This window comes from Sus scrofa, chromosome 7 (assembly GCF_000003025.6).
Source record: "Sus scrofa isolate TJ Tabasco breed Duroc chromosome 7, Sscrofa11.1, whole genome shotgun sequence".
In the NCBI taxonomy this organism is placed as follows: Eukaryota; Metazoa; Chordata; class Mammalia; order Artiodactyla; family Suidae; genus Sus; species Sus scrofa.
Window position 1 is genome coordinate 78,577,710 of NC_010449.5, and position 24,266 is coordinate 78,601,975.

The 24,266-nt window shown below is 41.1% G+C and overlaps 1 protein-coding gene across 1 annotated transcript; it reads left to right on the forward strand.

Annotated features, from left to right (window-relative positions):
• Positions 538-23,085, forward strand: TTC5 (tetratricopeptide repeat domain 5). The gene is made up of 10 exons (XM_001929309.5): positions 538-642; positions 4,781-4,913; positions 5,800-6,011; positions 6,656-6,806; positions 8,385-8,476; positions 11,489-11,545; positions 12,080-12,226; positions 12,402-12,616; positions 16,655-16,799; positions 19,986-23,085. Exons 1-10 carry the CDS (start codon positions 592-594, stop codon positions 20,103-20,105), a joined length of 1,323 nt encoding a protein of 440 aa, XP_001929344.3. The 5' UTR covers positions 538-591; the 3' UTR covers positions 20,106-23,085.

Genomic DNA, 24,266 nt, shown 5'->3' on the forward strand with positions numbered 1-24,266 from the left:
GAGGTTCCCAGGCTAGGGGTTGAATCAGAGCTATAGCCACCAGCCTATGCCAGGGCCACAGTAATGTGGGATCCGAGCCATGTCTGTGACCCACACCACTGCTCATGGCAATGCCGGATCGTTAACCCACTGAGCAAGCGCAGGGACCGAACCCGCAACCTCATGGTTCCTAGTCGGATTCGTTAACCACTGCGCCACGACGGGAACTCCCTCTTTAACATTTTAAACTTAAAATGCAGGCATCCGTTGTCTCAGCCTATTTTCTTTTTTGGGGTACTATAATCTTGTATAAATAAATAGGAATATATGAAACAGAAATATGTATGCACTTAAGCTGAAAACATTTTGTTTCCAGGATTTGGGAAAGAAAGAACCTTATGAACTCAAAGGTGTTTGCAGACCATACCCCTTGAGCTATAGACGTTGGGTTAAGTTGGTTTGCAGCGACGCCCTTCTGTAAAAACCAGCTCCTTTACTCCGGTGCAGGTAAGCCTCCAGAGCTCTAGATGTCGCTGTGGCTCCATGATGGGGACGGGTTTGCGTCTCTGTGGTTATAAAGTTGGGGGCGGAGAAGCCGAGGGTGGCTGGGAAATGATGGCTGATGAAGAGGGAGAAGTCAAGGAGGTCTTGCAGAAATTGCAGGTGAGGCCATAGATTAAAGTCTGTATCCGCTTTTGTTACTCAGGAAAAAGTAGAGAGCCCAGTTAATGCAGTACCTGCGAATTTCTTGGCGTATACCCGACGCTATTTCTGTCTGTGTGGTTACTATAACAACCAGCGAAGGTGCCGCCGCAGTAGACTAGGGGAGCCCGCCGGGTCAGCGGAGGGGCGTAGCCCGAATGTTGGAACCTCCTGTCTGTGACCTGACTGCACCCAATTTCAGTCCCGTAGGGAAGAGGATTTATTGCTTCTAACTTTATTCCCTTACATTTTTAGGATTTTTTTTTCTTAGTTCACCCATAACAAATAGAATACACTTGTATTTGGCAGATCTGCAGACGCTATTACCTATCACAAGTTGCTTTGATCTCCCAAAAAGCCAGGTCTTCAGTACTTTTCTGCTTTCAAATTGGCAACAGTCACAGTAATGGCTTGCACCTCATGGAATCTGGTTACTCCCCTTGATTTTTTTGCATACTCTACAATTCCAGTTTTGGGTCTGATGCAGAAGGCTCCAGACTCTATCCAGTCCACAATTGACTGGGACTACAAGTTTTTTGTACTTGGTAGGTAGGAGCTAATTAATTGCTTGGTGCTCTTTACCTTTCTTTTGATGACTGGAGATTTTTCTTAAACCTCCGACACTTACTTCTTTGTGTTCCAAGACAGCCTGCAATTTAAACATTAGACTTATGATGATAGGCTTGTAACTTTCTTAAAGGTTTTTACTGCAAAAGCTTAAACATTGGTGAGATTACTTTGTTTCTTGAGCAGAAGAGTGTGAACTTTATCTCACATCCATTTGACTTGGATTAATTTAACTTTATTCCCTACTGTGGCTGACTGCTCAATCCTGGCTCCATATTAGAAACATTGTTTTTGGGAGGTCCTGTCCTGGCTCAGCGGAAACGAATCCGACTAGTATCCATGAGGATGTGGGTTTGATCCCTGGCCTTGCTCAATGGCTTAAAGATCCCCAGTTGCTGTGAGCAGTGGTGTAGGCCGGCATTTGTAGCTTAGATTCAGCCCCTAGCCTGGGAACTTCCATATGCCTCAAGCACAGCCCTAAAAAGCAAAAAAAAAAAAAAAAAAAAAGAAACGTTGTTTGTATAGGTATGTTTGTATATGTATAGAAAAAAACCTGAAAAGGTAAACTGAACAGTACCTCTGAGATTATTGGAGTGATTATGAGGAATTTTTACTTTGTATTTTTTACACGTACCTATTTAAATTTTAACACTGTATGTATATTGATTTTGCCATGTGGAAAAAAAGTTATTAAAAATGTTCACTTTGGCAAAACAAACCAACAAATCCAAATAGTTTCTTTCATTTTACTATAACAACTAAAAACACACAATAAAACCTTCTCTATAACCCTTTTTTTTTTTTTTTTTTTTTTTTTTTTTTTTTTTTTAAGGGCCACTGCTGTGGCATACAGAAGTTCCCAGGCTAGGGGTCGGCTTAGAGCTGAAACTGCCAGCCTATTCGACAGCCACAGCAATGTGGGATCTGAGCCGCATCTGCGACCTTCACCACAGCTTGCGGCAATGCTGGATCCTTAACCCATTGAGTAAGGGCAGGGATTGGACCCACATCCTGTAGATACTAGTCAGGTTCTTAACTTGCTGAGCCACAACAGGAACTCCCTTCTCTATAATTTTTTTTTTTTTTTTTTGTCTTTTTGTCTTTTCTAGGGCCACACCCAAGGTATGTGGAGGTTCCCAGGCTACAGGTCTAATTGGAGCTGTAGCCGTTGGCCTACGCTAGAGCCACAGCAACGCCAGATGAAGCCACGTCTTCAACCTACACGACAGCTCACGGCAATGCTGGATCCTTAACCCACTGAGTGAGGCCAGGGATCAAACCCACAACCTCATGGTTCCTAGTTGGATTTGTTTACCACTGCACCATGATGGGAACTCCCTCTATAATTCTTAATTTGAAGTCATGCTGATTGCAGGACAAAAAGAAACGGGTTGTAATTTTTGCTGAGAATTGTCTTTTCCTGCTCTCATTTCTGGTAGATGCCCTAAACAACTAAATGTCTTTTCCTGCTCTCATTTCTGGTAGATGCCCTCAACAACTAGGTAGAGGGCATCTAGGGTATCTTGGGCCTGAGAGGGGAAGGTGTACGGATGGAATAGGGGAATGGAATAGAGGAAAGAATGGTGGTGATGCTATTTGTGGGAATAGTAGTAAGCTGTATTCCATTGTTACAGGCGTTTTAGGGAGGAAGGAATGGAAAAAGGATATTTCTCAAAGCATGTTTTACACATTATTTTTATTAAGATCATTAAAGTAGGTGCTTGTTTGAATGCAGAAGTTTGAGTTCTGCTAAAATCAGAATCTTTATTTAGGGTCCTAGAAATAATTCACGCAATAAAACTTGAAAAACTTAGCTCCAGAAGGTGCTAGTCTAATTTCTTCATTCAAGCTAGGACTTGAAGTTAAGTATAGTACATAGTATTTTCAAGATAAAGGGAAATTCACTAATTTATTTAATGAGAGCCTATCATATCCCAAGCCCTATTGTGGTGCTCAGGTATAGCTCTAAAGGAAATGGATTATTAAGATCCTCCCATCATGGACTTTACATTCCAGTGGTGGAGTCAGATAATGGATAATTAATGAATAGGCCATATAATTTCCAATAAGTACCAGGAAGGAAAGTAGGGATGTGATTTAAGAGTGGGCAGAGGAGGAAGGGATTTTTTTGGGCAGTCAGAGAAGGCCCCTGTGAGAAGTTGATATTTGAACTGAGATCTGAATATGATGAGGAATGAACTGTGCAAAGGTCTGGAGAAAGCATGTCCAGGCAAAGGAAACAGCATGTGTAAAGGTGGGGTTGAACTTAGTGGATCTGAGGAACTGAATGAAAGTCAGTGAGGCTCAAGTATTGTAGGAGAGTGAAAAGAAGTGAAGTTTGTGGCAGGATGAGTAGTGGGAGGTTAGATTGTACAGTCTTTTTTTTTTTTCCCCTGTCTTTTTAGGGTCACACCCACAGTATATGGAGATTCCCAGGCTAGGGGTCGAATTAGAGCTGTAGCTGCCAGCCCACGCCACAGCCCCAGCAACACAGGCTCTGAACCACGTCTTCAACCTACACCACAGCCCACGGCAACGCTGGATCCTTAACCCAGTGAGAAGGCCAGGGATTGAACCCTCGTCCTCATGGATACCAGTCACTGAGCCACAATGGGATCTCCATACTGTACAGCCTTCTAGGCTATAATGAGGAGTTGGACTTTATTCTATCTGCAGTGGGAAACTATTGGAGGGTTTGTGATATGATGTACATTTCTGTAAAGCCACTGCAACTATAGTGAGGAAAATGGGAAAGAGTAGAAGATGACCAGTTAAGAAGCTATGGAAGTAGTCCAGGCAAATAATGATAATGATTTAGTTGAGGATAGTGGTAGAGAGCTGAAAACAGGTAGGTGGATTTAGGATGTGCTGTGGAGGTAGTGATAAGACTTAGTGGTGTCGGATTATACTTTCGTGCTATTGTTTTGTTTTAGGAAAGAATGGAGAGATAAAGGAAAAGCTTTGACTTTTGTCACAGGAAGGCTCAGGCATGGAGGTATTTAAAAGAGAAAAGAGAATGTTTACTTGGAAAGAATGCAAGAGTGCCAAAAGGTGACTTGACAAAACCAAAACCAAACCAAAAAAACTCCCACAGGTATTTAAAGAAACAAAACTGCAAAAAAAAAAAAAAAAAAAAAAAAAAACCAAGGTTATCAAGCTTTAATTTGTCTGTTTGTCATGGAAAACATGACTCTCACATGTTTATCATATTCACGAAGGTCATGTATTTTCAGATACCAGCATAGGAAAAATCAGGGATAAGGAATTGTTTTTATTAAGAAGTCTAGATTTCAGGGTAAATATCAAAGCTTTATACTTTGGGGACCAGTACTGGATAGGCTAATCTTATTAACTTTGTTTTATTTGGGACACTTTCCTTCGGGATATGTGGAGTTTTGATAGACTTGTCCACCTGTCTCTTGTGTCATTACTAGCTGAGATAGATAATCAGCATTTCTAGACCAAAAGCTGGTGTAGCTAGCCAGTCTCAAATTTACTTGTCTGGTGTTTTCTTCATCCTTATACTTCCTAGGAACTGGTGGATCAGCTCTATACATTTCGAGAGTGCTATTTCGAGACACATAGTGTTGAGGATGCTGGGAGGAAACAACAGGATGTGCGGAAAGAGATGGAGAAGACCCTGCAGCAAATGGAGGAAGTAGTAGGTATGAGTCCCAAGAGAGTATGCAACCCCCATTCCCTCGCCACATGTGATTTTTGCTCTCTCTCTCTGCAGACTCTTTGGTGTCTTGTTTGTGGCTCCTACAAGATGGTACCACAGACTATTTCTGCTAACAGTGCCTGTGCGGGATGGCAACCTTTCAGTTCTCTAAACTCCAAGTGCCATGAAATAAAAAAGAGCATATTTTTTGCTTGATTACTATTGCAGTAATCTTCTTACCTGGGCTTTCTGCTTCTAATTTCTCTTACTTCCAAATCAGCTTAAATAATGACCGTGGCCATTATCTTTCTGAGTCCTTACTTCATGCATTTAATACCAAGCCTTGTCTACCTCTTTGCTCAAGTATCTTCAAAGAGTCCTGCTATTGACGGTTGAAATCTAAACCCTTTTACCTGGTATTCAAGTGTCCATTGTCTATTTTTTCCCCCCACCCTTATATCTGATTACTTACAGAGCAACTTTTTGTTTCATTCAGTTTGAACCAGCCACTCTCCTGTGAACAGGCCACATGTATTTCTGCCTCTTTATAATGGTTTACATCATTTTTTTCTCCCTGGAGTATCTGTGTTTTTTCCTTTTCACATTTTAAAGTCCGTTTATTGAGTGTATGCCATATGCTCTTTTTCATTGTTTTAATTTTCCTTGTATATGTTTTGTCCTTTCTGCTAGATTGTAAGCCCCTCAAAGGTAGAGATAATGCTTTCTTTGTTACCCTCTTTCCTAACATAGTATTCTGCATGTAGTAGGTTTTCAATCAATGGTTTGTTCATAAAGCTGGCATGGGGTTATTCCTTGAGAGAGAGCACCTTGGTCTTACCTGTAAGACTGCCTAGTTTTCCACTCTCCTTTATCTTTTCCCTTCCTCCTAGGTTCTATCCAGGGCAATGCACAGGTTCTGATGCTAACTGGGAAGGCACTGAATGTGACTCCTGACTATAGCTCTAAGGCTGAGGAGCTTCTGTCAAAGGCTGTGAAGCTGGAGCCCAAACTGGTGGAAGCCTGGAACCAGTTGGGTGAGGTGTATTGGAAGAAAGGGGATGTCGCAGCTGCCCACACCTGCTTCTCAGGAGCCCTCACCCATGTGAGCTGCCCATTATCCCCTCCCTCAGAAAACAGGAAGAATGGGATTTCTTTGGTTCTGTGAGTCTCCCTAGCAGAAGTCTCCCTAGTCTCTCTAGCAGAGTCTCCCTAGCAGAAAGAATACCAGGGTAGGACTGTATTGGAACTAGGAGAACAGAATCAGAAGGGAGGAAGGGTAGGGGAGCAGACTTAGATGAGGAGAACAGGGACTGGAGATGGGTCAGATTCAGGGGTAGATAAGAAATAAAGTTGATGCATGTAGATAGGGGTCTAAGATACAGATGGCAGGAAGAATTTTTTTTCTTTTCTTTTTTTTTTTTTTTTTTTTTGTCTTTTTAGGGCTGCACCTGCGGTATATGGAGGTTCCCAGCCTAGGGATCGAATCAGAGCTGTAGCCAGATCCGAGCTGTGTCTGCGACCTACACCACAGTTCACAGCAACATCGGATCCTTAACCCACTGAGTGAGGCCAGGGATCGAACCTTCGTCCTCACGGATGCTAATCAGATTCGTTTCTGCTGAGCCATGATGGGAACTCCCGGCAGGAAGAGTTAAGATGAAAAATCAGAAGAAGATTGAGATAGAATAGATCTGGAAAGGGGAAATAGAATCAGTAAGGTTGAGTATATGCCGGCTTTCTTTGCAGTGCAAGAACAAAGTCTCCCTTCAAAACCTGTCAATGGTGCTTCGTCAGCTGCGGACTGACTCTGGAGATGAACATTCTCGCCATGTCATGGACAGTGTCCGGCAGGCTAAGTTGGCTGTGCAGATGGACATCCTTGATGGCCGCTCCTGGTGTGAGTGTTCTCAAAAATCTCCAGCAGGTTTCTAGAGCAGTGGTTCTCAGCCATGGCTGCACACCAGAATCATCTGGAGCCCATCTATTGAGACTGACTCTGAGTGTGAAGCCATGGTGTCTTTGCTTTGAAGAAGCCCAAAAGGTGTATTTTGATGAACTACTGTTCTAGGAACTCTTGAACCTTTTCATTGAAGAGAGATGTATGTTTTTACATAAGCAGGGCAGGATGTAAGTGCCGTCTGTTGAAGTTTCTCCGTTGGGTCCTCGTTTGCCTTTTTCCCAGTGGAATTTGGGGTATGCTAAGTATAGTGTCATCACTGATTTGTTTCAAACATGGGGCCCTTCATACAGACTTTTGAGGGTGACCAAAATAGTTATGCTTTGAACTTGGCTCTTAGATGAGCCATCACTGTGTTTCTTAGCTTTTTTCTCTGCTTCTGCCTTAGGTGGGAGAGGTTGGCTGGAGTGGGCTGGAATTGGGTATTTCCTTTCCCTTTCTTCCATGTGGAAAGCTAGAATCAGCTGAAGTTGGTTTTTTCCCTTCTTTAGGTCAGTTGGGCTCTGGTTAAGTAGTTTGTCTTGAGGGCAGGCTTTGCTAAGAATGGAGTACTCAGGAATTCCATCTGTGGCACAGGGGGTTAAGGAGCCAGCATTGTCTCTGTAGCGGCTTGGGTTGCTGCTGAGGTGCAGGTTCAATCCCCAGCCAGGTGCAGTGGGTTAAGGATCTGGTGTTGCCGCAGCTGTGGCTTAGATTCGATTCCTGGCCCAGGAACTTTCATATGCTGTGGGTGTGGTCAAAAAAAAAAAAAAAAGAATGGAGTGCTTTAGGATATTTTAAAATAGTTCCTTTGTCTCCTCCTTCTGCTGGTAGTATGAGGGTATTTTTCTCTGATATTTTCTGTGAGAATCTGGTTAAGTTCCTGGAGGTAAAATCTCACAATATTGTGGAGTCTCCCTTCTGACCGGGAGCCCTGGAGCCTTTACCTCCCAGGTTTGTCCATACTGAGCCTCCAAAATTCATCAATTTCAGTTCAGGTTTTCCTCCCCCAGCCCTTTTCCTGTGGCAGCGCAGGAGTTTCTGCTTTGGTAAGCCATAACTCCCTGTGTTTGCCTGTTTGTCTCTCCAGTTTTGGGGGCAGTTGTTTGCCCTGTGTTTTCCCTTTTCTTTTTCTTTCTTTCTTTTTTTTTTTTTTTTCGTATTTTTGTCTTTTTTAGGGCTGCATTTGTGGCTATGGAGGTTCCCAGGCTAGGGGTCTAATTGGAGCTGTTGCTACCAGCCTACACCAGAGCCCTAGCAAACGCCAGATCCAAGCTGTGTCTGCAGCCTACACCACAGCTCATGGCAACGCCGGATTCTTAACTCACTGATCCAGGCCAGGGATCAAACCCTCAACCTCATGGTTCCTAGTTGGATTCGTTTCTGCTGTATCATGGTGGAAACTCCGTTTTCCCTTTTCTTATGCATCTGAGAAGAATTGTGGATTTTTCAGTCTGTTTAGCTTTTTACTTGTTAGGATAGACTGGCGACTTTAAGCTCCTAATATGTAGAACCAGAAACCCTGTGTTTTTCTTTCAGATATTCTGGGGAATGCATACCTTTCTCTTTACTTCAATACTGGCCAGAACCCTAAGATCTCCCAGCAAGCCCTCAGTGCCTATGCCCAAGCAGTAAGTATTTATGGTCACCCAGGCCAGATATACAGAGGCAGCAACAGTAGCAGAGGTATCATTCAGTCTTACTTGTAGCTTTTTAGCAAGCAGCATGGGCAGTGTTTGCTGGCATCCAGTGTGTGTGGTTTGGTAAAGCTGGGTCTGCAGAGTTGATGTATTTCTTCATATAACTTGAGTGTTAGCAACCATGTGCAGCATATGCCTCAGCTCCTTGAACAGTCTAGACTTCTTACAGGCATGTATAATCAAATTATAGAGCCCATCCTAACATGTTCATCTTTTTTAATGGGAAAAAAGTCCATGTTACAATAGCTTAATAATATTTGTGTACATTTTGAAAGAAAAAATAAAAACTCTTGATACTTAAGAATAAATTAAGCACCATCCACAGATTGACCATTAGATCGTATGGCTCTGGATTTCCCATAAACTAAGAAAGAAAATGGTATGTAGCCCATTCTGCATTATTTCCTAGGGATTAATTCACTGGAGCTCATGCTTCACTTAGGCTTTCATGCAATTTTATATTGATAGCCACTTGCAGGGGGGTTTCCTTCAGACTTTGAGTGCCTGACTGCTCATTGTTACAAAGTTCATACTGACCTTTTGACCCTTCATATCTAGGCCTCATATTCACCTTCTTTTGCTTTCTCTTGACATAGAGAATTGCTTTTAAGCTGAGCATGACTTATTTTTACTCTGAATTGCAGAGTAAGAAATATAGCTGTCTTATATTCATGTTTGCAGTTTAGGGACCATTCATTTATCTTTTCTTTTCTACCTTCCCACAGAAGCTTTATTTTTCATAAAGCTGAAGTGCAGAACATAGATAACCATTTTTGGGGGGGTTCTTTTTAGGGCTTCACCTTCAGCATATGGAAGTTCCCAGGCTAGGGGTCAAATTGGAGCTGCAGCTGCTGGCCTACACCATAGCCACAGCAACACCAGATCCTTAAACCAGTGAGCGAGGCCAGGGATTGATGGATACTAGTTGGAGTCCTAATCCACTGAGCCACAACGGGAATTCCTAGATAACCATTTTTTTTTTTTTTTTTTTTTTTTTTTGGTCTTTTTGCTATTTCTTTGGGCCGCTCCCAAGGCATATGGAGGTTCCCAGGCGAGGGGTCTAATCGGAGCTGTAGCCACTGGCCTACGCCAGAGCCACAGCAACGCAGGATCCGAGCTGCGTCTGCAACCTACACCACAGCTCACGGCAACGCCGGATCGTTAACCCACTGAGCAAGGGCAGGGACCGAACCCGCAACCTCATGGTTCCTAGTTGGATTCGTTAACCACTGCGCCACGACGGGAACTCCTAGATAACCATTTTTAATAAGCTCAATTTTTAAATTACAGAATGCTACAGGAATTATAGCTTTAGAAAATTCAACCGTTTTTCATATTTCAAAAAATTTCAATTCATTTCTTAAAAAGTAAACTTCTTGGGAGTTCCTGTTGTGGTGCAGCGGAAATGAATCCAACTAGTATCCATGAGGATGTGGGTTCGATCCCTGGCCTTACTCAGTGGGTTAAAGGATCCAGCATTGCTGTGAGCTCTGGTGTAGATTGCAGATGTGGCTCGGATCCTTTGTTGCTGTGGCTGTGGTGTATGCTGGCAACTGTAGCTCTGATTCGACCCCTAGCCTGGGAACTTCCATATGGTGCGGATGTGGCCCTAAAAAGCAAAAAAAAAAAAAAAAAAGTACACTTCTTATAATATTTGTTTGGCATTTTACCCTGGTTAAACTCTGGTGTAGCCATACACTTGTGCATTATGGTCTGTCCTTGCTGGGGTGATGATAACTACAGTTCACTTGATGGGACTCACTCATGACAGAAGAACATGCTTTTTCAAAAGGACAAATATGATTTCCTCACATACTATGCTTCTCACTGTAGCCTTAATGGCAGCATTTAACTCAACCCAACCTGTGTAGCCAGTGGGACTGTTCTTTTTTTAATGAGGGAACTTTTCAGGCAGAGGGATTATATTTTATTCTAGTTTCTTAATCTGATAAATGTTTACATTTTAAAGCATCATATGCCTTTAAAGTTTTATATTTGGCTTCTGATAAATAGTTCCTTTTTTGGAGTTCCCATCATGGCTCAGCATAAACAAATCTGACTAGCATCCATGAGGATGTGGGTTCGATCCCTGGCCTCGCTTAGTGGGTTAAGGATCCAGCTTTGGCATGAGCTGGGGGGTAGGTCACAGATGTGGCTCAGATCGCGCATTGCTGGGGCTGTGGTATAGACCAGCAGCTACAGCTCTGATTCGACCCCTGGCCTGGGAACCTCCATATGCCACAGGTGCGGCCCTAAAAGGATCCAAAAAAAAAAAAATTGTTTTTAACACTTTAATTTCTTCACTCAGACCTACATTTTTAAACATATTTGAACCAACCATTTAAACAGTTTGATTTATGTTGTTTATGCTTTTGCAGTGTGCAGCAAAATAGAATTTAATAGATTTTAAAAAATAAAGTGATTATAGGCATGAACATAGCCATCAGTTTCTTCATAAAAAATTTGTCTGCACCATTATATGGTTTCTGGCCATCTTAGAGAATCAGAATTTGACTTTCATTGTGTGTTTTAAGGGGGCTTGCATATAGAAACATGGTTCTGTTTGTATCTGGAGCTGGGCTCATGGGCAGAGGAAATGCATTAAATCAACATCATTTCTTTCCTCATTTATACTGTATCTCATTATTAAAAATTTTCTTGTCAGATATTAATCCTATATTTCTTCCTGTTTTTATACTTCTGCATGGATTATTTATATTCATATTTTAAAGTTTGCATACAAAACCCTTACATCCTTGAAGTTTCAGGGACTGGGTAATATGTACCATATAAGCAGTTACTGTATAACTATGTGGGTATAGGAAACATTTCGAAAAGCAAGGAAGTTAAGTTTTTCCAGGGAGAGGAGGTTTAGGACATGTGTGTGTGGTCATCCTTAAGACTGAGACAAGAGCCACTGATGATCTTTTTATCCTACTACAGGAGAAGGTTGACAGGACAGCTTCCAGCAATCCTGATCTTCATCTGAATAGGGCAACGGTAAAAAAAAATACTATCATTTGTGTTGGGAAGTGGTCATCTCAAGATTGAATAAATAAGACATCTAGGTCTTGGCTTGTGAGGATAACTGAGTATTCATAGGAACAAGATTGGGTACAAACTGACAGAAGAAAGCCAGGTTATTTCTAGGAAAAGCTATCTTAGTTTGACTGAAGTATCTGGAGGGAAAGGAAAAGGGGCTTGAGGGGGTGGGAGGGTCAGTAGAGGATGGGGGACACAGTTTAGAAGGCTTTACTGAAATGTTCATTGTAAGCATAAAATTAGTTTCACCCAGTATGTGCAACTTAACTGTTTTAGGGTTTGGAAGTTAGTTTCTTTGAAGTGATTCCATCTTTGGGGTTGTAATCGCCTTGGCCAGGAAGAAGGATGTAAGGTTTTACTAGCTCTTGAGGCTATTCATTTGTAGAATAGGAAAATGATTGGGAAGGAAAACTATTTCTTTAGATCCCTAGCCTGTGCTGTTTGTGTTAAATACACTTATAATTGGGAGGCTTTTGGTTATGTCTTATGCAGCTACATAAATATGAAGAGAATTATGGGGAGGCTTTGGAGGGCTTTTTTCGGGCTGCAGCACTGGATCCTGCCTGGCCAGAGCCCCGGCAACGAGAGCAACAACTCCTGGATTTCCTAAACAGATTAACCAGCCTCCTTGAGAGCAAGGTAAAGATCTAAAGGCTGAATCCTACTTCTTTATTCTTCTATAAGTCAGTAAAATAAGAATAAAATAGGCCTCAATGGTAGTAACCCTGTATAGTGAGAAGCTGGGAGGGGAGGACTAGATTCTCAAGGAGATGACTGCTTGCCAGTTTCTTACCTATTTCCTTTTCCTTTGCAGGGAAAGGTGAAGACCAAAAAGTTACAGAGCATGCTGGGAAGCTTGCGCCTAGCCCATCTAGGCCCTTGTGGTGATGGGCACTATCAGTCAGCCTCTGGGCAGAAGGTGACCCTGGAGCGCAAGCCACTGAGTGCTCTGCAGCCTGGTGTAAACAGTGGAGCTGTGGTCCTGGGAAAGGTGGTGTTCAGCCTCACCACGGAGGAGAAGGTCCCCTTGTGCGTGTCCTTGCCTTCTCTTGTGCATCCTTTTGAAATAATTGCTGTCATTTCCTGGCCTTACTCTCAAAGTTGAGGACTTTATTAGTGGTTGGAGATTAGTGAGTTCTGTGTTCTTTCTGTGACTGTCCCAAGAGCAGGTATTGTCTAGGTGATGTCTAGCAATCTCTTTGTAGAGTCTGTCACCAACAGTTTTTTTCCTGAGTTTGGCGTTCTTTGGTCTCCTACATTTGAAGCTGAAATTTGACAGCTGCATTTTGTTTTTTTAATATGACAGAGGGAAACCTTAAAGTTCTCTTACCTCTTTGTGTTTACATGATCATACAAGTTAAAGGAGGTAGAATTCTAAGTCCTGATTGGACTTAGATATGCTTAAGCAGTTCTGGAAGGTGAGCTTTGAGTTTGAATTTAAGGCCTGATTCTCTCAGATGTTATTCTGCAGATATTTATTGATCATCTGCTATATATGTTGTAGGGAGCAAAAAAAAAAAAAAAAAAAAAGTAACACACCTAAGTGAAAGGTGCTTATAATCTAGCGGTTAGAAATGAGTTAAGAATATTTGTTTAGAAAATTTTTAACTCTTGAAAAATTAGGGTTTAGTCAGCGCCATCATTCCTTGGTCCTCCAGCGACTTTTTTTTCTTTTTTCTTTTTTTATTATTATTTTTTAATAATTTTTTTTTTATTTTCCCACTGTACAGCAAGGGGGTCAGGCTATCCTTACATGTATACATTACAATTACATTTTTCCCCCACCCTTTCTTCTGTTGCAACATGAGTATCTAGACAAAGTTCTCAATGCTATTCAGCAGGATCTCCTTGTAAATCTATTCTAAGTTGTGTCTGATAAGCCCAAGCTCCCGATCCCTCCCACTCCCTCCCCCTCCCATCAGGCAGCCACAAGTCTCTTCTCCAAGTCCATGATTTTCTTTTCCTTCAGGGACTTTCTTTTTTTTTTTTTTGTCTTTTGTCTTTTGTCTTTTTGTTGTTGTTGTTATTGTTGCTATTTCTTGGGCCGCTCCCGCGGCATATGGAGGTTCCCAGGCTAGGGGTTGAATCGGAGCTGTAGCCACCGGCCTACGCCAGAGCCACAGCAACGCGGGGTCCGAGCCGCGTCTGCAACCTACACCACAGCTCACGGCAACACCGGATCGTTAACCCACTGAGCAAGGGCAGGGATCGAACCCGCAACCTCATGGTTCTTAGTCGGATTCGTTAACCACTGCGCCACGACGGGAACTCCTCCTTCAGGGACTTTCTAATCCCTGGTTGACTGGTTTCCTTTTTCTGTTTTCTACTGAAAAAAATTTTTTTTTTTTTTCTGGAATCACCATGTCTGATTGAGTTGCTTCTACTACATGGCTCTATAATGTTCTGACTTATCTCTCACTATTCCCTTTCCTATCTCTTCTGCTCCATTTAAAACAAAATACAACTCCCATTGTATGCCTGATTTTCCTTCATGGCATTTTCATGGGGTATTTGTTTGATGAATTGAAGAGCAAGAAGATAGTTGAAAAAAGTTTAGTTGCTAGAGCAGATCCTAGAGCTAAGAGGAATGAGAAAGAAATCAATAGAAGTTAGATTTAGGGGCCCTTGAGAACAAGTATTTTGCCACCTCCTGGTTTTTCTCTCTTTTTTTTTGCCCAATTTCTAAATATAAAGTTCTAGAAGGACTCTGTTTTTGTTCCTTTCCTCTTTTCTCTCTATGTAAGAATGACAAATAGATGCTACCTTTGATCACTTGGCAGTGATGTGTGACTCCCTGTGTAGAAGGATTCTGAGGCTTTGAATGGTTTCCCAGGAGAATGCTGTGCTTGATTGCAGTATTTGCTGTGAATTCAGGTGTGCCAAGTGATGGCATGAGCACCGATTCTTCACCATCTCATTTATAGGTCATCTTGTTTGGTGATGTCCTATAAACCTAAGGCTTTGGCTGCCTACACTGTGCTTGCAGGTTTATCTCAGCAGGCCTCATTTCCACGTTTTGGATTCTTGTATCCAGCTACCTCTGGGGTGTAGTTGGAAATCTCTTTAACTCAGTATGTTCAGAATCACTTACCTCATCTTTCTCTTTCAGTGGGCTTCTACTTCCTGAATTCTTTGTCAATCAGTGGTACCACCTCTCCTCAGTTCCTTAAGACTTCTGAAAATTGTTCTAGACTTCTCTAGTGTCCTGCGTTGGGGTAGTCACCAAGTCCAATAGATGTGCCTTTTAGTTCCTACTTTCTTGTGTCTTCTAATTTAATTTAGCCTCTTAACATTTCTCCAGACAAGTCTCCCTATTCCCTGTTTTTCCTCTAGTGTTCCACAGTGCGGAGAAATTTTTCCCAGATGCATTCTGGCCATTGCTGTTAATTATTTAAAATTTCTTTCTGGTACTGTGTAGCTTTTAGGATAAAGTTTTAATTCCTTAGCTTGGCTTAGCCTACAAAAGCTCTATGATTTTCTCCCTGCCTACCTCTATCCATTATCTTCTGTCACTTTCCCACTTGTGCCTTTTGTTCCAACCATAGGATTATTTTGTAGGTTTCAGAATAGCTCTTTTTATGCCTCTATGTCTTTACACAGTTACTGTGCTTGCTTTTTGATATAGATTACAGTTTTCCCCCAACATTTTATTATAAAAATTTTCAAATATGTAGCAAAACTGAAAGAATTTTATAGTGGATATTTGTGTACCCAACCACCTATATTCTACTGTTAATATTTTACTATACTTAGTTTATCACATATTTATCTATACTCCTGTTCATCTATTGATCTCTCTTATTTTTGGTGCATTTTGAAGTAAATTGCACACACCAGTAAACTTTCCTCTAAATGGTTAAGCATGCAGTCATTAACTGGAGTTCAGTATCTGTTTATACTTTTCTTCTTTTTATGTAAAATTTACATACAATGAAATGTACAAATCTTAGTGAATATTTGTTAAGTTTAGACAAATGCATACACCCATGTAACCCAGACACCTATAGAGAATGTTAGCACCACCTCAGGAAGTTCCCTCATGTTCCTTCCCAGTTAAGTCCTCTTCCCTTCCCCCCAGAGGTTTTTTTGTTTCCACTGAGGATTAGTTTTATTTATTTATTTATTTATTTTCTTTTTTCTTTTTAGGGCTGCACTTGTGGCATATGGTAGTTCCTAGGTAGGGGTTGAATTAGAGCTGTAGCTGCCACCCTACACCATAGCCACAGCAATTCCAGATCCAAGCTTCATCAGCCACCCATACCATAGCTCATGGCAACACCGGATCCTTAACTCACTGAGCAAGGCCAGGGGTCAAATCCTTATCCTCGTGGATACTAGTTGGGTTCTTAATCTGCTGAGTCACAACCGGAACTCCTAGTTTTCCTTTTTTAACGTAGCTAGTTTTTTTGTCCTTTAACATTCAGTTTGAGTGTTAAACCTTCCTGGCTCTCCATTGATTTAGACATTTCTCCTCTGGCTCCCACAGTCCTGCTTTTGGCCTCACTGAATTCAGCACAGGGAAAAGCTATTCTAGTACCTATTGCAGTTGTACTGTAAGTGATGGCTTAATTGTCTGATACTGCTAGACCAGTAAGCTTGCTCATAGCTAGATTGGTGTCTCACTCCCAACTAAGTGCAATACCTGACACATTATATGTTTTCCATGAAAGTTTGTGGAATTAAATTGACAGTTATGGTTAGAGACCAGGATGAAAGTTGTGATAGTTAAATGGATAGAGCAGGAAATGTTCAGCCGCAACATTTTGAGCTAGTTCGTTATTAATATTTGTTGAATGGCCTCCATGTGCATGTGTCCCAAGTTCTTGGAAAAATGACAGACTGATGGGTCTTGTGCATGGTCTCTAAAGATATTATATATCTGAGACAGATGAGCACTCAGATGTACATAGTGAATGATGGCACCTATCGTAGGATTTCTAAGTAAGTAAGAAAACATGTTTATTTTGTTGGTATTTTAAAACCACTAGTTTTGCTTTTCTTTCCTGTCCACTTACCCCTCCACCCCTTTTTTTTTTTTCTCTCTCTCAACTCATCTTAACCTGGCAGTACATTTGGCCTGGTAGATTCAGATGGACCTTGCTGTGCAGTGATGGTGTATAATATGGTGCAGAGTTGGGGAGTGCTCATTGGGGACTCTGTAGCCATCCCCGAACCTAACCTTCGGCTTCATCGAATTCAGCACAAGGGAAAGGTGAGTGATGGCTAGGATTCTTTCTCAGCTAACGGGCTCTGGAAGAGGGACCAAGTTTACCTCTTTTAAAAAGTAGATGTAGGAGTTCCCATCGTGGTGCGGTGGAAACGAATCTGACTAGGAACCGCAAGGTTGCGAGTTTGATCCCTGGCCTCGCTCAGCGGGTTAAGGATCTGGTGTTGCCGTGAGCTATGGTGTATGACGCAGACCCGGCTTGGATTGCTATGGCTGTGGCATAAGCTGGCAGCTACAGCTCCGATTGGACCCCTAGCCTGGGAACCTCTGTAGGCTGCAGGTGCGGCCCTAAAAAGCAAACAAAACAAACAAACAAAAAGTATATGTGAAGTAATGCATATGTGTGTGTGTGTGTGTTCAATGATATATATCCATACACATATATGTCTATATATATAATTTATGTTTTACTAAAAGTTATACTAAAAAGTAGTTTTTTATTTCCACTAAAAAACTAATGGTAGACAAAAATGGACTGAACAGAGAAACACAGATATATATGATATTACTTAACATTTGGAATCTAAAAAGCCAAACTTTTGAAAACAGATAGTAGGATGCTGGTTGCCTTGGGGATGGGGGAGTTGGGGAGATGTTGTTTCAGGGTACAAACTTGCAATTATTACATACATAAGTCCTGGAGATCTAATGCACAGCATAGTGATTATAGGCAGTAATATGGTTTTATAAACTTCAACGTTGCTTAGAAAGTAGGTCTTAATTGTTCCTACCACAAAAAGAAGTGATAATTAAGTGACATGAAAGAGATTTTAGCTAATGCAATGGTGGTAATATTGCAATATATAAATGTATTAAATCACCACATTGTATACCTTAACCTTACAAAATATTATATGCCAGTTATTTTAATCAAAATACATTAAAAAAAAAAAATGGGCCGAGGAGTTCCCGTTGTGGCGCAGTGGTTAACGAATCCGACTAGGAACCATGAGGTTGCGGGTTCGGTCCCTGCCCTTGCTCAGTGGGTTAACGATCCGGCGTTGCCGTGAGCTGTGGTGTAGGTTGCAGACGCGGCTGGGATCCTGCGTTGCTGTGGCTCTGGCGTAGGCCAGTGGCTACAGCTCCGATTTGACCCCTAGCCTGGGAACCTCCATATGCTGCGGGAGTGGCCCAAGAAATAGCAACAACAACAACAATAACAACAAAAAGACAAAAAAAAAAAAAATGGGCCGAAATATTGTCATTCAGATGTTATTACTATTAACAGTGTGTTATGTAAACCTTCAGTCTTTTCTTAACATATATACACGCATTCCTATGTATATTTTAAATGACGAATGAAATATTATATGCAAATGTTTGCGAACATTTCCCATGGTTTTCTACATTCTGCAGCATTGTTTTGAATTAACTCATAGAGGTGGCGATGTTAGTTAAAATTAACTGAAACTTAACTGACTGCTAAACACTGTGTTAAGAACTTTACTGCCCACAGTGATTCATTTACTCTAGGTATTTAACCACATTTTCCCCATTTAGATGAAGAGTCAGCAAGCTATAGCTGATTGACCAAATCTGACTTACTGCCTGCTTTTATTTGGCTTGTAAGCCAAAAATGGTTTCTGTATTTTTAAATCAAACAATTGAAAGAATAATAATAATTTGTGATACATGAAAATTACAGGAAATTAAAATTTCAGTGTCTATAACTAATTTTTTTTTAAAACAAAGTCACTAATTTGTTGTTGTTTGTGGCTGCTTTTGCACTATAGTGTCAGAATTGAATAGTTATGTGACAGAGACCATATGATCCTCAAAGCATAAAATATTTATTATTTGACTCTTAATAGAAAAAATTTGCTGATCTCAGATCTATATTATTTGTAATTTTTCTTATTATAAAAGTACCATAGTAAATATTTTTATATCGGCCCATATCCATGATTATTAAATACATTTAATTTATTAAAGAAATTAAGTGAATTTCTAAGATAAAATGCTGGCTCTAAAGAGTATGCAGAATTCTAAGACTTTTGATACATATTACCAAATTATTTTTTGGAATGTTGTATCAGTTATTACCAACAGTGGATATGAGTAATTGTTTTTTTCTAGTTTTGTTTGCACCTCTGTATAGAAACCTCTGAAAAATTATTTGCTGCTTTTATATGAAAAGTATAGTATCAATATTGCTTGGCTTTGGTTTCTTGATTATTGGTGAGGCTGAAAATTTTATCATATGTTTACTGACTATTTATAATCCTTTTATAAATTTTTTTTTGGTTGCTTGCCTATATTCCTGTTAGGATGTCATCAAAAAATTGATTTATGAGAACTTTTCAGTTTACTTCTTTACTTTGACTTAAAAGAACCTTCTTTACACTCTAAGTAGAATAGTATTTTTTGGATAAAGTTTTTTTTTTTTTTTTTTTTGTCTTTTGTCTTTTTAGAGCCACACCCAAGGCATATGGAGGTTCCCAGGCTAGGGGTCCAATTGGAGCTGTTGCCACTGGCCTATACCAGAGCCACAACAACGCCAGATCCAAGCCGCGTCTGTGACCTACACCACAGCTCACGGCAACGCTGGATCCTCAATCCACTGAGTGAGGCCAGGGATCGAACCCTCAACCTCATGGTTCAAACAGCATGTTTACAGCTTAAAATACATTTGAACTGATAAAGTGACCTGACATCTTCTGTTATTAGGACAGTGTTTACATTTTGTTAATTCTTCCTGATATAAAAGAAGAAGTAAGTCTGATTTATATTTGACAGATCAGTTTATGGCCTTACAAACTTGATCCAAGAGTTTCTCAGACTTTTCATTGGCTCTGGTTGGCTGCTGTGTGTATTAGTTATAATTGTTGATAAACTCTGTGGGAAGGGCAGATTCTGTAGAGCTGATGGGACCCTTGTTTTTTTGGGTATTGCCAGGATCCTGTCCTTTTTGAATCAAGAGAATTGTCCCATTCTTACAGTGACAGCACTGGCACCGTACTTGACCCATATTTTTCTTCCGAAGATTGAAAACTTGGAAAATTACATTCCCTGTGTCAGCTCAGTTTTGTTTAGTGTGAGGTGGAAATAAAGGGTGTATCTACTGAGGAGAGCAGAGAGGAGGAGGAGAAAGTCACAGGTGGTATATCCCTGTGCTATAGTTTCTTCCATGTTAGAATCTGTAACGAGCCTCTGTGTTTTTATCTTTTCCAGGACTATTCCTTTTCCAGTGTTCGTGTGGAGACGCCCCTCCTGTTAGTGGTGAATGGGAAGCCTCAGGGCTCCAGCAGCCAGGCTGCTGCCACAGTGGCATCTCGGCCACAGTGTGAATAATCCTCCTTGGATTGCATGCCAAAGAGGGAGTGGAGGTGAAGAGATAATGCTCAAGGGCACTTGGCAGCTGGACCAGCCACATTCAGTGACTCGGCTAGAATTGGGGGGACGTTTTAGATGACAACTTTCCCTTCCTCTGCCCTATAAGACACTGTGTCCCTTCATTCGCTCTCTGGTTCTCTCTGGGGCCACACATGTCCCTGGTATATCTTTCTTGCCTCTTTTCATTGCTCTCCTGTGTTTCAGGCAAAGAGCATGGAATTGGTAGAGGTGTTGGGACCTTGCCATGGGACGGTCCCCAAGGTTCCAGTTCTTGCCTCCTTCCTGAGCCTCATGTGTATATATCATTTCAATATTTATTGCTAAGGGAGGGGGCTTAATTTTTTAATGGCTTAGTTTTTGAGCAATTTTTATTTTATTTTTAAAATTTAGGTCCTTCCCCTTCTTTGGGGCTGGAACAGAATTAAATTTGTTTGGAAAAAAAAATTACTGTGTAGTTTGGCCTGCTTCATACTCTTCAGGTTTGGATTCTTGATTTTAGGATCACTTCAACCCATTAGAGTAATACTCCCCCACCCCCTGCCACATACCTTTTTTTCTTTATGCAAAATAGTTTATTTCTCTCTGTTAAAATAATTCAGGCAATAGGCATCCCAGGGCAGGAATAGCACCTCCACAAAGTCTTTGGGAACCAGCCTTCTTCCATTTCCCCATCTGTCATCCTTTGGGGTGGTCCTTATCATAGTTGAAGATGACAGTAATACTGTTCCAGTAGTGTTACTAGGCTGAAAGACCAGAGAGAACTAGATATTCATTTTCTTTAGGTTCTAGTGATAAATTTTATAACAGTTTCTCTTAATGTCCTTGTGGGAAAAGGGGAAATGTGAGGGAGGATTTTCTTTTTTTTTTTTTCTTTTTTAGGCCCACATGCATGGCATATGGAGATTCCCAGGCTAGGGTCCAATCGGACCTGTAGCTGCCAGCCTCCGCCACAGCCACACAGGATCCAAGCCAGGTCTGTGACCTACACCACAGCTCACGGCAATGTCAGATCCTTAACCTACTGACCGAGGCCACGGATTGAACCTGTATCCTCATGGATGCTAGTCATATTTGTTTCTGCTGAGCCACAAGGGGAACTCCCAAGATGTTTTTTATGTGGTTTTTACATACGCCTGCTCTTAGATTTCAAGCCTGTTTGAGTTTTTAATCATGCAAAGGTGTATTTTAGCTAATGCTTTTTCTGCATTTATTGATATGGCCAGTTATTTTTTTTTCTTTTAATCTGTTAATGTGGTGGATTAGAGTATTTAGCTTTTGATTAATAAACCAAACTTGAGAGTTCCCTGGTAGCCTAGTGGTTAAAGACTCAGTGTTACTGCTGTGGCTTGGGTTTGATCCCTGGCCTGGGAACTTGTACATGCTATGGGCATGGCCAAGAAAAACCCAGAAGTAAAAAAAAAACCAAACTTGCTTTCTTGGTATAAGCCTTACTTGGTCAAGACACGTTTTTTTTTTTTTTTTTTTTGTCTTTTTTGCTATTTGGGCAGCTCCTGCGGCATAGGGAGGTTCCCAGGCTAGGGGTCGAATCGGAGCTGTAGCCATTAGCCTACACCAGAGCCACAGCAACTCGGGATCCGAGCCGCGTCTGCAACCTACACCACAGCTCACGGCAACGCCGGATCGTTAACCCACTGAGCAAGGGCAGGGACCGAACCCGCAACCTCATGGTTCCTAGTCGGATTCGTTAACCACTGCGCCACGACGGGAACTCCAGACACGTATTTTTTTAATACGTCGCTGGATTCACTTGTGTAATATCTAGGATCTAATATCTGTGGGTCACAGGTGATATTAGTTCAGGATTCTACTCTATTTCTTCACCTATTCTAGTCTTTTTTTTTTTTTTTTTTGTCTTTTTGCCATTTCTTGGGCTGCTCCCGTGGCATATGGAGGTTCCCAGGCTAGGGGTTGAATTGGAGCTGTAGCCGCCTGCCTACACTAGAGCCACAGCAACGCGGGATCCAAGCCGCATCTGCAACCTACACCACAGCTCCACCACAGCTCATGGCAATGTTGGATCCTTAACCCACTGAGCAAGGCCAGGGATCAAACCCGCAACCTCATGGTTCCTCGTCGGATTCATTAACCACTGAGCCACGACAGGAACTCCATACCTATTCTAGTCTGATTTTGGTATTAAAGTTATGCTAGACTCATTCAGTGGGTAAAGAACATTCCTCCTGTATATTTACTTGAAAAGTTTATATAAAATCATTTTATCTTTTTTTTAGAACTTGCCTGTAAAGTTATCAGCACCTGCCTTTTTCTTTATGGAAAGATTACTGATTTATATTGTTTAATGTTTATTGGATTGACTCATTTAAGCTTTCTCTTGATTCAGTTTTGATATTTTGTATTGTACTTCCCTAAATATTTGTAATGTGTTCCTTATTTGTTTACTTTCTCTGGTATCAGTAATGTTCTTTTTCTCTGCGGGTATTGTTTATTTGTACCTTATCTCTTTCTTTTGTCTCTTACAAATCTTCAAAGAACTCGATTTTGTTTATTCTCATCTTTTGTATGTTTTTTTTTCTATTTCATTAATTTTTATTTTTAATCTTCATAGTGTCCTTTTTTCTTCTGCTTTAAGTGCCTATTTCTGAGTTGGGATACAATTTTTATATCTGATAGTCAACATGGTAATTAATTGTGTTAAATTTGCACTCATTTATTTGTAATATTGAACATCTTTTAATAAAATACTGGTTAGCTACTTATAAATTTGATGTAAAATATAGAAGAGAGCATCCAAGACTGAAGAAACTGTATTAAAGAAAAAAATATTCAGGGAGATAATATTTAAGAAATGATGTATAGCACTTTGAGCATTCTATATTATATGCCACATGTTATATTATGATTACTTGATTATATGGTTTGAACTCTTAAAGGACAATCACTAACTGTGACTAACTTATCTTTGAGTTCTAGACGTTATTATTTACATCTGTGATTGTTAGCCATTGCCTGACTCAATAACAAATGGCTGGCTGGCTGGATAGATGGTGTGTTAGGAAAATAAGATACATTAGATGAGTATAGAGGGTGTTGAAACCTTGTATGCGGAATAATACGATTTTAGAAATTTGTTCTATTGGCTTATAGAGCCTATAGAACAGGGCTCCTGCTTCGGTAGTTCCTTCTCTCTCTCTCTCTCTTTTTTTTTGCTTTTTTAGGGCTGTACCCATGGCATGTGGAGTTTCCCAGTCTAGGGGCTGAATCGGAGATATAGCTGCCACCTACTCCACAGCCACAGCGACAGATCCGAGGTAAGTCTGCGACCTACACAGCAGCTCACAGCAATGCTGGATCCTTAACCCTCTGAGTGAGACCAGGGATCAAATCCACAACCTCATAGTTCCTAGTTGAATTTGTTTCCACTGAGCCACAACAGGAACTTTGGTAGTTGCTTCTCTTGTAGGTAGGTCAGCTTGGTCTCTAGCCTTTCAGAGAGCACTGGAAATCATGCTATGCTTTATCAGAATACGGAGCATAGGAGTTCCTGTTGTGGCGCAGTGGTTAACGAATCCGACTAGGAACCATGAGGTTGCGGGTTCGGTCCCTGCCCTTGCTCAGTGGGTTAACGATCTGGCGTTGCCATGAGCTGTGGTGTAGGTTGCAGACGTGGCTCGGATCCCGAGTTGCTGTGGCTCTGGCGTAGGCCGGTGGCTACAGCTCCGATTCGACCCCTAGCCTGGGAACCTCCATATGCCGCAGGAGCGGCCCAAGAAATAGCAGCAACAACAACAACAACAAAGACAAAAAGACCAAAAAAAAAAAAAAGTAATAATAATATGGAGCATAGAGGTCATTAAGGGAACAGGAGGATGGAATATATCAGTCATGGTTCAATCAGGGAAACAGAACCTTTATGAATTATGGGATAAGGAATTTATTATATAAATTAGACCTGATGAATTGTCAGAGGAATTGGAGAAGTTAAGGTTCAAAAGAAAGTTAGGAGTCACCAACTAGTCAGTCTGAGAAGTCAAGCACATCCAGTCACTGAAATGGGACTGCAGAGGAAAGGCTTGTAGGGAGGTATGTGAGAGGCTATGCCTCCAAAGCACAGTCTCTGTGGGTTGACTGCCAAGTGTG